The following is a 15475-nucleotide window of genomic DNA, read 5'->3' as shown; positions in this document are numbered from 1 at the left end:
CTTCTCTAAGGAGGAGGTGTCGCGAATGGCAGCACCATTCGCTTATACATTGATAGGGCGGTTCGCTACCAAACAGCCACTCATTGATGACATCATGAGAGTCTATCTAGCACCAGGGAATTTCCTTGTACCGGTAGTCATTGGAGCAAGGAACCATAGGAGCGTCTTCATTCGGTTCCAACTTGAAGCTGACTTCCGGAAGGCTTGGAGCTGTACCACATGGATGATCAACAACTCCACGATGCACACCTACCGATGGACAGCCGAGCAGACAAGGAGATCATGCGAGCATTGTCACCACTCCGTCCCGGTGTGGATAGGATTCCCTGGCCTAAGACCTCATCTTTTTACACCTACTGCCTTGGAATCTCTTGCCAGTGCTGTCGGCACTTTTATAGGTATAGACAAGGACATCCATCTCTTTAGTCGTTCCGGATATGTGAGGGTATGTGTTGAGGTAGATCTACTTGCACCCATACATCGCATGAAACTTATTCGCAATGGCGATGAGATGATTCTCCAGCCTGTGGTGTACAAAAATCTGCCACGTTTTTGTACACACTGCAGCCTATTGGGTCATACCCTCCATACATGTCGCCAAAAAGCGACGCTGACAGCCTCGACCCCTAAGGAGGAGTACCTTCCACCCTTGGCCTACAACGACTACATTGTCACAGCGACCTCCACCAACCAAGGGCATCGACCTGACGAGAGACCGCCATTAGGCAAACGCCCCATAGCTACCCCGTAGGATGTCATTGGTGTATCCTCTTCTACCCCGCGAGTCACTAAGACAACTAAGCCTCTAACGGCTAAGCCTTCCCTTCCCACTTCACAGTGGGTGAAGAAGGGGGCTGATAAGTGACCCAAAACCCCACCACAAGCTAAGGATGCCCCCTCTTCTAGAGAGGGCAAAGTGGTTAGTGTATCCACACTGACCTCGAATACTTTCACCCTTCTGGACGTCCCAGAGGGACCCGAGGCAAACGATTATATGGAGGCTGGGTGGCGCCCTCCTCGTAGTACCACATCCCCCCGTACCCGTCCCGCCTCATCCCCTTCTTCACGACCTCAACCAAATTTGGAACCTGGTAGAAACTATTAAGGGTATGGTATCCATTTAGTGTAACTGGATCTTTAAATAAATGTCGGTGAGTATGAATAAGTTGAAAATTTCAAAGGTAAAGTTCATGGAGTAAGGGTTCTCACAATCTGCCAAGATACAGTTCAGCATAGTAATTATGACTAGAGAAGCACACCGTGATTACAACAAATGGAAACTAGATGGAATCTGGAAACTGGATTATACATCCAAGTGTGCAAGTTAGAAAACTTTAACTGTTTATTGAAAGAAACTTTCCTAAGTTTAAATAAGGGTTTCAATCAAATCTCGTCTTTATTGAGAATGAAAACATGATATGAATGTATACATGAAGATGAGCTATCCAAATATACATCAAGACCACAGGGAGAAAAAGTAATATCATAATCATCATAACTATTTATGTATAGAACATTCTACTCATTGAAAATGATGTAGGAATGTTTGCCTCACTAAAGGGATGACTGTCAATTATCTTCTCTATGAAAGGATTTAGAACAAGCAACATAAATAGTGAGGATATAAATCAATAGATATAGGTCACAACGGTTATACTATTCTCCAAATCCATAAACATAAAAACAATAACCAAAAGGGGTTTTCAGATGGAGAACTTTGTGATAAGTATGGTGTATCATATATTGCATTCTATGTGCAAGGCCTCAAGTGGTGTGAGCTCTAATTATTATGACCAATAAAATGATGTGAGATATATTCTACATTTTTTAAGAAGAAAAAAAGAAGTATTACTAGTTCATGGAAAAGATGAATTGAAACTGAAGGATAACACAAAACTATTTTTTCAATGATCCAAAGTCTACATTTGGAGTCGTGTATATACAGCATGTAAGTATAACTTATTGAAAAGTTTTATACTACGTCAACTAAAACTTGATGATGAGAGCCAAATACATCTGTGTAGCTAAAGCATTAAAAGAGAAAGAGTGACGGAAATTTTCATCACAAACCTTGGAGTCACATTTTTTTTGTTAGACTTTATTCTAATGTTGTATCATGCCAATGCTTATATTACATAACTGAAAGTGTCTAGGTCCTATTAAAAGTTAAAGAACTTTCTAAGACACATCACTTGATTAAAGAAATCATTAATTATAGTGCAGCCTGGTGCTTATAATGAAGTATTTGAATACATGATTCAAGTTATATGATGAGATCATAACACATAGGTCACTAGGCATTACGCATGTGTTCTAAATATCCTTATTTAAATGATAATTGAGAATAGTTTTGGTACACTAAATATATAATTGGGTGCTATTTAGCAGATAGAGTTAACTGAATTGATCGATATGAAGTCCTAAAGGTATCATATTAAACTGTCGATCAGGTTATTCACATGACAGATGTGTAAATGGTCCTTAAACCTGAAACCAAAGATGTATTGTGGAAGTATAGCTGTACTTTGACTATGGCCAATGAGTTCCAAATCATGGAATTATAAACAGTTTTAGCTTCGGGTGGCAAGAAGGTCACATAGATGATTGAGTGGTCAAGATGGGATCTTACGGCTTCAATTTAAAAGGAGAGAGCTCGAGAAAGATTATACAATGAAGTCTTTGACCAAGGTAGTGGGATATCATAGAAAAACATTTTCATGATTTTTGGATGCATCAGCGATAACTAGGATGACCGAATGAGGTTTGATAGTTGATCATATTCTAAACCATCCAAGGATCTTCACACATATGAGGGACTAAAACTACATGGTAATCAAAGACAGAAAAGTTTAATGTGTCAATTCATACACACTCCTTTGTACCTTTTATAGCAGAAGGATCTAAGAATTTATGGATCTAATCCTTGGCTTGGTGATCTAGTTGTTAGGTTTTGAATACCGTTTTGATTCTGTTCATCCAAATCAAGGCCATAGATCCCAATAAAACATCAAAATATCTAGATAGAATAGAACTATGATGTACTAGTTCCTATTCATGGAATTCCAAACTGTTTTATCTTTAGAGAACTAAGAATATGAAGTTCACAAAGATGATTGACCTGTCAAGATGAGATTGTGTACCATTGGTATAAGAGGAGAAAAATCAAGGAGTAGGATGTGATAAATCATTGGCCAAGGTTGTAGAATAGCAAAGGAGAGTTTTCCGGTGCTTTGTGAGCTAATCATTGCTAACTCAAGTGATCAATTAAGGTTTGATAATTGACCATCTATTAAGTCATTCTAGCGTTGGGTTCGATGCCTCGGTTCGGCCATGGAAAACATGTTCCATGGATGCGGAAGTGTGTCGATCGATTCACAATTGATCTTTAAAACAAAAGATTAAAAGTACCTTTTGGGGGACTCATTCCACCCTTGACTTTTCCTCTCTGAGATCGTTCTGAAGCCATTCACGCGTCTGGCCTCTAGAAGTATCCACGCGATCACGCAGGGCTTGGATCTCCACATCTTCTTCTTCAACTCTTCTTGAAAATATTGAAGATCTCCTCACCATCAAGACACTCTTCCTTGGATGAGTGGAGAAGAGAGTGGAGAAAGGGAGGGCTCTCAAATCAGGCTTGCAAGGGTGCTTAAAATGAGACCCCTTTTCCTCTTTATATTTCACTTAAGGTTTTTCTCAAAAATCCTCCAAAGTAAAATATATCCACCAATGCCCTTATGACCTTGTGTGTGTAACCCTCTACACCCGTGTATCGTTATAGTTAATAACTTTAATGGTCCAATAACATTTATTGACCAACTTTATTAATTAACTATATCAACATACAGATTAATTAGATAATGATCGATTTAACCCAATCGATAGGTTAAGTTTCCAGCCCGTGGGGTGCGAAGCTACACCTCGTGCTATAGAATATACCGAGTAATCTCGAACTCTCTCATGGAACATTTACTGTCATCGATTACCGTATATGTATAATCCATCAAATGACTTAGGGTATGGTTTATCGTCAAATCCTAATACGTCATTCGATTAGTACTAATGCGTAATGGGGATCATTGGAGAACGCGTTCTCTAATATCCTCACTACCCTGGCCAGGAATTTTTCTGCATCGTCTTCCTCGAGTAAATCGCCTCTTATACCGAGGGCAGATGATCCCATCTTGGCCACTTAATCGTCTCCGTAAGCTTCTTACTACATCTGATCTATAACTTATTTGAATCCCCCAATTACAAGCTCGTAAGTCATAGTCAAAACGTAGTCATCCACTCACATGATGTCCTTGGTGTCTCAGTTTAGTGGATCACTTATACAACCGTGACTTGAATCAACCTGATTGACGTTTAGGTATAATACCATTTAGGGATTCGTATGGATCAATTCAGTGAACTCTTTCTCCAAAGAACACCCACTATCTGTCCTTAGTGTCGCCACACTAATAACCACACGAACAGCTGTACTTATCATACAAGTAGGATCAGATATTGCTATTCTATCAGGATAATTCGATGCCCGTCTCGACTATCCATCGAACAGGAATATTTAGAATACTTGTTTAAAGACTAGTGATCACTGTATTATGATCTCATCATAATTTAGTACGTCATTGCATGTAAATAATGATGAACATCACACGGAATAATAATGAACATAAATATTTTATTCAGTGAAGTTAAATAAACATGGTAGTGTGATTGGCTTGACAGCCACGTAATATCCATCACCTAGGAGTGTCTAGCATATGAGGGACTATGACAGTAGAGCGAGAACGATGCTCATCGAGATAAAGGAAGATATTCGATGTACTTGGGATTATGTGAAGATGTTCAGAGTGTATACACTTGAGTGGCTCATCATGTGTCACTCGAGGAAACATGAAAACACTGATCTGATCCATGCACATGTGGTCTGAACAATAGGTTTCAAATGTCATTAGAATTCCAAGCCTTGTGCTGCATGAATTGATTAAGTTTCATCCCAATCAAAACCCTGGAGCCCAACACTCTCCTTATCGCACTCTCTCTTTCTCTTTACTTATTTCTCTCTTTATGTCCCTCTCCCTTGATCTCCCTCGATTCTCCCTCTGTTCTGCTCTTGCTCACCCTCTCCCTAAATATCTTTCATTGTTTTACTTTTTCTCATTCACTCTGACTCTCTCTATATAACTTGGTATCTCTTAGTCTCTTGTGTGTCTCTTTGCCCCACTCTCTTTCTCTTACATTTCATCTCTCTCTCAAACTCCCTTTCTCTTTCCCACTCTCTCTCTATATCCTCTCTCTATATCTCTATTTCTTTCCCTATGTATTATCTCTATGTTTCACTCTTCACTTCACTCCTCTTTCTTCCTCATACATGCACACACATTTGATATCTTGTTATTACTCTATACCTGTCAACCCTTCTCTCTCACTTTCCCTCTTTCTCTCTTTTTCACGCTCTCTATCTCACATTTGCTCATTTTCTCTCTCTTGGTCCCACTGTCTCCAACTATCCCACTTTCTTCCTCCCTCTCCCTCTATTTCTCTATTTCTCTTATTCTCTCTCCCTTCCTTTCTAAATCACTCTTATCTATCTATCTATCTCCATCTCACTCTCACTATATTTATATCTATTTCTATCTCAATCTCATTGACTATCTATCTATCTCTATATCAATCTCTACTCTAAATTTATCTCTCTCTCTCTCCATCTTCCTCATTTTATTTATCCCCTTTATTTATCTGTCTCACCTCTCTCAAACATTGTGATTTAATGAAATTCTGTCACCCCCCCTCTCTCTCTCTATCTCAGTCTATCTCTCACACTCCCTCTCATTTTCTCTATCTATGTCTCTCCTTCTCTGTCTCACTCTTTCTCTCTTTATTTCTCTCCCAATAACTCGCTTTGTCTCTCTCCTTCTCTATCTCTTTCCCTCTCCCTCTTTCCCTCACTTTATCTGTTGCACTCTTCATCTTTTTTTCTCTCTTTGGATCCCTCCTCTCTTTGTATCTCTCCTCTCTCTTATTATATTTCTCGCTCTAATTATCTCGTTTTCACTTACTTTATCTCTCTTTCAGTCTCTATCACTCTATTATATCTACTCAGAATCTCTCTAAACCTTTATCTCTCACCCCGTCTCTCTCTCCCACTCACTATGTCCCTCTCTCCCTCACTCCTGTTCTCTCTCTTTGTCTCATTCTCATTATTACTACCCCCTCTTCCCCTTTCTCTCTCACACTCAGTCTCTCTCTTCCTCACTCTGCCTCTCTCCCACTCTAACCCACCCTCCATACAATATCCTTCCCTCACTATTTCTAGATCGCTCTCTCATTATCTCTCTCTTGTTGTCTACTTTTTTCTTCATCATTATATGTATGTATCTTTATCCATCCCTACCTCTCTCACATGTTGTCTATATTTCTCTCTCCCTCTAAACCTCATTCTCTATTTCTCTGATTAAATCTCTTTTTCTGATTTTTCTATCTCTATATTTCACTCAATGTATCTATGTCTTCATCTCTTCTATCAAGGAGTTTAGACTCTAAAGTGGATAATATAACTTATGATAAGAGTAGACTATTAACAAATCAAGACACCCTCCATTTGTTACAAGGGAAAATCTAGATAGGACCATAGTATTGGGACCAATACATTGTGACCAATGTCAAAACACACGACACTCACTTATCCCATCAACAAGATATAAGTCCAGGGAATTTCCCACCATTTGCTAACAATGCTCAATGTGGAAGGCAGAAACCTGAAGATTTCTTCGATGGACTGAAAGCTATTATAAAAGGAAATAGCAATAAGGTTATAAACACTGTAGCGACAGAACCAGCAGGTTCCATGATAGGTGTGAAATATGCTCCAAATTTGGGCATAGAGTGAGCGAATGTGATGAATTCACCAGGAAGAAACAAAATTGGTAACCAACTGGTTGAATTACTTATCATCAGAATGTTCCACAATAAGAAATTCCTCTAGGAGCGAACATTGTCAATATGTCTGAAACAGTTCATGGTATGTGACACAAAATAAAATCATGGATATTAAACTAACAAACTACAAGTGCAACAAACAACTCTTGCTGAATAATGGGACATGTTTAAATGTTCAATATATTGGCTCTCAAAAAATATTTACCTATTATAAAAATAATGCATTTTATGTAGCATAAAAAACTAAACATTTTTATGGATTCAGATGATAAAATTGCTTTTTTTGCATTTCGTCATTCATATTATCTTCTGTCAGAGAAGAAAACCAACCACATTATGAAAAGAGGTCATGCTAAGTTACAAGAATTCAGATGACTTGGAGATCCTTGGGTAGGTATTCCAAGGATCCAAGATGCAAGGATATGAACCTCAAGCTATAGTTTCTGCTTCCTGGAAGATTCATATCATGGAGGAGTGCTACACAAATACAGATAGCGTCTTCCACCATTGCACAGGAATGCATATAGACATAAAGTACCAACTATTCAAGGAGAGAATTCAGAGTGGACAGAAGTCTACAGAGCATACTGGGACAAACTTTATGATTGTCCACTTACCAAGGTTTACTGCCTAAATTTTTGGAGCATATTTTTCATCTGTGTATTCTTTGGTGGGAAGAACTGTGATTGTGGTGGGACTTTGCATTTGATAGTTTTTATTGCAGTTATGTAAATATTTCTAGAAATGAATGTCATTTAACTTAATCTATTTTGAATATTGCTCTCTATAAAGTTGAAAAAGGTGGAAATGTTCACTTTAAACCACATTTGTGAATTTTTCATGCTACACAACCATACTTGATCTATGTTTTTTGGAAAACAAATATGCATGATTATTTTTCTTAGCAGCATAAAATTGAATTAAATAATATTACGGTCATATGTTCAATTGATGGTAGACAAGATTGCGGAATATGACTTGAGTTATAATAACCAATATTGAGATCATAAGGTTGTGATCTACAGCTCTTTGGATGATCATGTGCGTGTTTCTGAAGTGGGAGATTGTTGAGTCCAATGTGTGGTCTAGCACATAATTGCACATCAATGTTCATTTGAAAGCTTTAATATCCCATTTAACATGCTATGGGTGAAGATATGTGTAGAACCCGGATCAGTTACAGATAGAGTGATGGGTAGTTTTGTAATATGTGGAGGCTGCGGCCCCTGGAATATAAATTATGTAAGATGCCCAAGCTTCATCTGCATTAAAGGAACAAGTCTCAACAGCTAAGATAAAGAAGATACACTCCAATCCATCTTGAAGATGGACTACAATATGCTTTTGTTGCATTATAATTCTATCATTAGAAGTGTTTTTACCCAAAACACTTTTTAGCTTTTCGATCATATTGAAATCATTTTCATAAAAATAGAATTTCGGGATAAGTAATGGACTCTTCGAACATCTCGTGGACTTAAATATATGATACATTTTAGGGGGCCTATTTCAACGCTTAGTTCATTTGCTTGGAAATATAGGGCAACTAATAACCCTATGAGGAAAATTTAGGTGCTTTAAGAGGCGCATCAATTTCATGGAATATGCATGCTGGGCCATAATTTAGCTCAGTGGGAGGAAAGGGTGCTCGGTTTCATTAACTGCTAATTTTCCTCAGTGTTTTCCGTATGTCTTGCGAAGGCCTTCAATCCAATGTGAGGGCAATTGGACAGGAACATGGAGTCAACTAATAGAGGCCGTCAAATATTATTACATCGATAAGGCAACGAACCATCTTAGGAGAGGAGATAGAAAAGACTATCTCTCAGTATTCAGATTCCTCAAACTGGTCGCTCCACTTGCCATGCGCAGAAAGAGAGAGAGATTATTATAATTTGATAGTATCATAAACATGATGATGATAGTACTGACAATGCAATTAGGCAATCTCCTTAAGCTGTTCATCCTCCTTGGAGGATTGCCTAAAGAATTGGGCAGGAAGTCCTCCTTTCGGAATAGGGAAGGGACCGTACTCTATGTCGCTGCTTGATTCCAATATCTCCCACCTATAAAACTATGTCAGACTCTATAATATAAGACAAAATTATCAAACATCAGTGGACGATAATGAGCCCACCTATACTTTGTCACAAGGTGATGCATTAGAATGATCATCTCCATCTTTGCTAACTCATTTCCTGGGCACGCGTGGACACCACTGCCAAATGGCAAGAACGTGCCCGGTGAAGGCGATTCCTGCGAATGGAAGCTTGTTTTGAAATCTGATGATGGGGGAGACAGAGCAGAAAGGACGTGCAATTCAATACCCTAAATCTGGACTCGTTGAATTTCTTTGGTTCAGGAAAGAACTCAGCACTATGGTGGATATTCCTGAACAATGGCAATACCTTCCAGCCCTTAGGAATGAGATATCCTGCGCATGTTAACAGTTTAAGTCCCTAATTGAAATGAGTTTTCATGTCTGAGAACTAATTGTAAGCAAACCTGCACTTATACTAAATAAATGCATCGATTTCAATATAGAATATGTTTAAACCAGAAAAATTAATTTATCACTAATTAAAGCGAGTTTGCGTGTCTGAGAACTAGTTGTAAGCAAACCAGCACTTATACTAAATAAATGCATCGATTTCAATATAGAATATGTTTAAACCAGAAAAATTAATTTATCACTAATTAAAGCGAGTTTGCGTGTCTGAGAACTAGTTGTAAGCAAACCAGCACTTATACTAAATAAATGCATCGATTTCAATATAGAATATGTTTAAACCAGAAAAAGTGATTTATCGCGAATTAAAGCGAGCTTGCATATGTGAGAACTAGTTTATCAGTAATCTAACAGAAAGCTTCTTCAAAATCATACCAAACGAATACGTGGGAAAAGTTTGATTAAGAAGGAACCTTTGTATTCAACATCAGCAACAGCCTCCCTGAACGTAAATGAGATTATGCTGGCCATCCTCAAACTCTCCATTATGACCTACCAGGAAAACAAACATGAATAGTAAGACGAGATCTGAACATGGCTTCTGATCGTAACCCACTAACTCAACTGACCCTGTGAGTCAACTTCAACTTCCTCGTCTGCTCCCAACTCAACCAACAATCGCTGCCCTCGCCAAGCCTACAAACGGACGCATGTTCTTCCTGCAGACGATGTCACAAGTAGTTAAATCAAGGGAAATATAGAAGTAAGTTTTATTCATGAATGTGATACCTTGATGGATTCCAAAAGCTTTTTGTTTGCGTAAAGGTACTTGATGATCCATGTCATGGCGCTCGCTGTGGTATCTCGAGCGGCAAATAGTACGCCGATGACATTGTCTACGATCTGGTCATCGCTTAGGGTAACCCCATTATTGTACTGAGAACTCATCAGAACACTTAACAGATTCTTCTCCATTCTCCCCTGCCTCCTCTCTTGTATAAGCTGCCTCATGATTTCTTCAAGTTTCTTTCTCGCCTGGACAAAGATTGTACAAATGGCGATAGAAATGGTGATTTATTATGTACTCCCACTAAAGATGTAAAATACTATCAGTGTGTTAAAGAGGTGTACGTGGAATTTGTGGTAGAAATAAGAGTAGAAGTTATAAATAACGTAGAAGTTAAGTTTTAGGAGGAAGAGTCACTAATAGAGGTGGACGCACAGATAGAAGTGGAACTAGGCGCACAGATAGAGGAGAAAGTAGATCTTGGGTAGAACTAGAATCACAAATGGTAGTCGATGTAAAGACAGAGGTAGAAGTAGAATCACAAATAGAATAGTAAGTAGAGTTAGAAAGAATTAGACTCCCAAAAAGAAGTGGATGCAGAGTATACATGAAAATAGAAGTAGGGTAAAATATTAAGGTTAAAAGCTACAAATAAAGGTGCAACAAACAGTACGGGAATAATGTAAAATTAGATATGTGTGTACATGTATATTTAGATGGAGATGTAAAAGAATAAGTTTAGAATAACATAAAGCAGAAGTAAAAGAAGTGGACGGGAATATTTGTGGAAGTAGAAGGGGTGAACTAGAACTGCACGAAGGAACTTAATGATGATGACGTTGATGTTGATAATCGACTGTATAGATAAAATGTTTAAGAAGAAAAACAATAAAAACAAGTGTGAGAAGAAACTTATGCTGTCATTCTCACCGCCACTGCCTTGCTGTAAAGCGTTCCAGGGAATCTGTTTGGGAAAGAGTTGTACCCTTTCTCTGCTATGCAGTAGTACTTCGTGAGTTCTTCCTTGCACTGGTCATCCAGATCCCGGCCGAAGACGGCGAGTATGCCGACGTCAAATGACAACTAAAAAGGAAAAAAATAGTTCGATTAATGCTTTAAAAAAAATCGGAAGAATGAATACGTTTTTTCATGTTCATACATTTTTCATTTCGTGGAAGGTGGTGACTGTCCTTCCTTCCAAAGAAGTAAGCAAGGAGATGACCCTAGAATTGATATCGGGGAGAAGGAAACGAATCGCCTCAGGCGAGAGGGATCCCTGCACAAGCTTCCTCAAGCGTGAGTGGTAGTCGCCCTGGTGAAAGAACAAGGCCGAAGGCCCAATGATCGTCTCCTTGCTCTTGGGATACGTCGGCTTGAAGAGCTGCGCTTGCGTTGACAGAACAAACCGAGCAGCTTCTGGGTTTGCCAACATCACGCAGGGGTAACCCAGAAGATGGGTCTTGAAAATTTCCCCATACCTGAGTCAGGGACACTGACATTTTACTTCATCTCTACCAAACTAATGAAAAACATGAAAGAGAACAGGCAAAAAGTGTGAAAATAAGTGAAATAGTGGACCTTTGCTGCTTGGTGGCAAAGAAAACGTTGGGATCCTCAGAGTAGAACTTGTGGGTTTCTCCTATCCAAGGCCATCCCATCGACCCGGGAGGGAGGGAAAGCCCTGGACTTCTCTTCTGCCATGTCGTAATAAGAACGACAACACTGAAGACGACCAGTGATAGTGAGACTGAGAAAAAGAGCCAGCAGACTGGCAATTCACAGATTATCCACATCTCTTCCCCTTTCTGATAGCTTCTTCCCCTCTAACTTACTTCTGAGGATGGGTCGAGAGGGAGAGGTAAGAATGGTGCTTATTTATACTATAAGATACCCAATAAGACGACAAAGAAAGGGGGAGACAGAGAAGAGACAAGAGAAAAGACTCATAGATGGTGTCAATGGTGTTGAGGGTCTTGAAGAACAGGATATCGGTGTTTGCAAGCACATGATGGCATACCTGCTTATCCAAACCAGATGCCACGTATGGTTTTTCTGTCCCCTCTTTGGGTCCCATGTTAGAGGACTGATTGGGGACTGCTTCATGGGGCATCTGACACTTGGACTCGTCAAGGGAAGTTCGATGGTCTCCGTGGAACATGGGAAAAGCTAAGCCATGTGATCTGATACGGCAGATGGCATCGAAAACGGAAATTCCGGGCCGTGGATGAAAATATGTTAGCAACCAGATGACGTGGTATCTTTCTATCTATATAAATCTATCTATCTATCTATCTATCTATCTATCTATCTATCTATCTATCTATCTATCTATCTATCTATCTATCTATCTATCTATCTATCTATCTATCTATCTATCTATCAATCAATCTATCAATCTATCTATCTATCAATCTATCTACCTATCAATCAATCTATCTACCTATCTATCTATCTATCTATCTATCTATCTATCTATCTATCTATCTATCTATCTATCTATCTATCTATCTATCTATCTATCTATCTATCTATCTATATATATATCTATCTATCAATCTAACGATCTATCTATCTATCTGTCTACCTATCAACCTATCTATCTATCCATCTATCAATCTATCGACCTATCTATCTATCTACCGACCTATTGATCTATCCATCAATCTATGAATCTATCAATCTATCAATCTATCTATCTATCTATCTATCTATCTACCTCTGTACCTATCTATCTATCTACATATCTATCTATATAGATATCTCTATTTATCCGTATCTCTCTTCCCATTTGTGTATATCACTATCTCTCTAGATCGATATCTATCTAGGAATTCACTCACTATTTACATCAGTCTATCCATCTATGTATCGATGCTAGTATCAATCTCTCCCTCAATGCATCCATGCTCAACCAGCTATACAGATATCCATAAACTTTCTCTCATACCAAATATCTATACATCACTATCTATCGAATCTATGCACCCTTGTTCTTTTTTAATCTGTTATTTTCTCTCCATTTTTTAATACATATCGATCACCATCCATTCATCTCGCTATCTCCTTGGATCCATCCCCATCTCAGGTACTGTCCACGTTCATGAAATGCCAGTGATTCCATGAGAGAAATTTCTAACGGGGAAGGAGAAGATTCGCCTGACCCACTGTGTTAGTTTATACGTTGTCCGGTGACAGGTGGCAAACTAAGCAAGAACCGGGATCTTTTAAGGGTAGTTAGCCTAGCGCTCAATGGACAGCTGCCCCCCAACCTTAACATCGAACCAACGCCGTTGAGACGCAACCGCTGTCGTTTCTCTGGCCGAGGCGGCAAAACAAGACAGGGTACGTCCCTTCTCTTGCCCGCCCCTCGTTTCGTTCGGCGACCGATGAGACGGGAAGCAACAGGACGAAGCAACTCCCCGGCGTGATCGCTTTACAAATGTCGATCAAATATAAAGAGATAGAGTGAGAAAAAGAGAGATAATGAAAGAAGTAGAGAGGAAGATATTGAGAGGAGAAAGGCAGAGAGATGGGCCGGTTTTGTCTAGTTGCCGGGAACTTCCCGTTGGGAATAGAGACAACGAGATAGATAGTGAGTGAGCGAGAGAGAGGGAGAGAAAGACATGCAGGTCAGTCCTACTAAGGTTTAGGGCCCGCTGGTTTCATGCCAGTATGTTGGGTTGGCTGCTATCTAACAGTATTCACTGTTTTCTTTTATGTTTCTGTCAATAGGAACGTTATTCTTTGCTCTCTTTTTTTCCCTTGTTAAAGTGATCCAATGTACTCCAAAGACACAACTCCCTGAATACCATTCTCTACAGGCCTCTTCTTTTCGTTCAACCATCATAGTATTTTGTGTCTTTGGATCACTTTAACAAGGGGAAAAAAATATGAGCAAAGAATAACGCTCCTATTGACAGAAACCCAAAAGAAAACAGTGAATACTGCTAGATACCAGCCAACCCAATTGTCGATTTCCTTCTTTCAAGCTCAGCCAAGACTTGAAGATTCAGGCCAAGGTCTTGCAACATTCCCAGACTACCACTCAGAGTAGGATTTTATATATTTGATAACATGCGTACATACCATTTATCATTAATCGCCATAAGAGGTATATGAGTGACTAAAGTCATTTAATTATACATATTTGTATTACTCATGTGTAAAAATTTCATATCACTTCAAAGATAAGTAGATTACAGTGTGCAAGAAAATGAAACCCAAAAGTATTCTATAAGATTCCTTCAACGATTATGCTTTCAGAATTCCCGCCATTTATTCAGACAGAAATAATTTACCAAAGTTAGAAGATAAGAGTCCACTGTTTATTCATATTTATTTAGAACTTTCTGGCTGGAGGGATCAACAGAGCAGGCCCCAGATTGCTGTAGTGGGCCAGTAAGTAAGAAAAAATGGCGAATGGTTCCCAAAGATTGGGTAAGAAGTCACAGTAAGCAAGTAGATCACAGAAGTTGGATGGTGGGGATCTATTGGGTGGGCGGGAGACCGCTAAATAGACAAGTGGCCGAATCAAACTGTATTATAATGGATGATGGGATAATTGGTATCCAATCAGTACCCAGCATCATTCCAATCTTTCAAAACCACAAAACAAAAACTTGCAAGAACGTTAGATTCTGATCGGATTGCTGATTATTTATTAATATATGAATGTACAGCCACCTTTTTCATTTTCAAGGTGACGATTTTGGATCTCTTGAAACTATGTGCCAACTTCGTCAAAAACCTTGTTCTTGATTACAAACTGACATCCAGAAAATTCTTGTGAGCTCAAGAAAATATGAATCTACATTGAATCTAGGGGGAAACTTGAGCTTAAATCAAGGTGTTTTTTATCAAGGAGTTCTAAACAATGAATCATGATCTATATGTGAGTTGAAATTCTGGCACACCCATCGTTTGTGTTTCATTTCTACCTGAGTGTGGTCAATTTTAACTCATAACTAGCTAAAAATTTGGTAAGTAGATTTTAAAATCCCCATCTTATGATATTTTTTCCCACTTTGAGTTTACTGTATTGTGGGAGTTGTTGAAGCAATGATTTAAAGCTAAACATATCTGTGGAATGATTTGATATACTGACACATAAAATGAAATTTTTAAGTGATATTGAGTCAATAAAAATGATATTTGTTTTAATACTGACACAAAGACCTCAATACAAATCTAAATAATCTATATGTATAGCTACAGGGTTCGTACTGCCAATGATTTACTTTTGGGTCACTCTATCTATAAGTGTAATTTTATTGCTTTCTTTGACCTAAGGATGTATCAAT

General features: G+C 38.7%; 1 protein-coding gene across 1 annotated transcript; it reads right to left on the bottom strand.

Annotated features, from left to right (window-relative positions):
• Positions 1-8804: 8804 nt before the first annotated feature.
• LOC144713965 (abscisic acid 8'-hydroxylase 3-like) lies at positions 8805-12032 on the bottom strand. The gene is made up of 9 exons (XM_078588705.1): positions 11754-12032; positions 11335-11653; positions 11106-11258; positions 10178-10423; positions 10018-10107; positions 9862-9940; positions 9267-9373; positions 9077-9195; positions 8805-9005 (listed from the first exon to the last, which is right to left on the bottom strand). Exons 1-9 carry the CDS (start codon positions 11966-11968, stop codon positions 8879-8881), a joined length of 1455 nt encoding a protein of 484 aa, XP_078444831.1. The 5' UTR covers positions 11969-12032; the 3' UTR covers positions 8805-8878.
• Between the last annotated feature and the right edge of the window lie 3443 nt (positions 12033-15475).

This window comes from Wolffia australiana, chromosome 16, assembly GCF_029677425.1.
Source record: "Wolffia australiana isolate 7733 chromosome 16, ASM2967742v1".
NCBI lineage: Eukaryota > Viridiplantae > Streptophyta > Magnoliopsida > Alismatales > Araceae > Wolffia > Wolffia australiana.
Note: the sequence above shows the minus strand (reverse complement) of the source record. Positions and strands in the feature narration are given on the sequence as shown.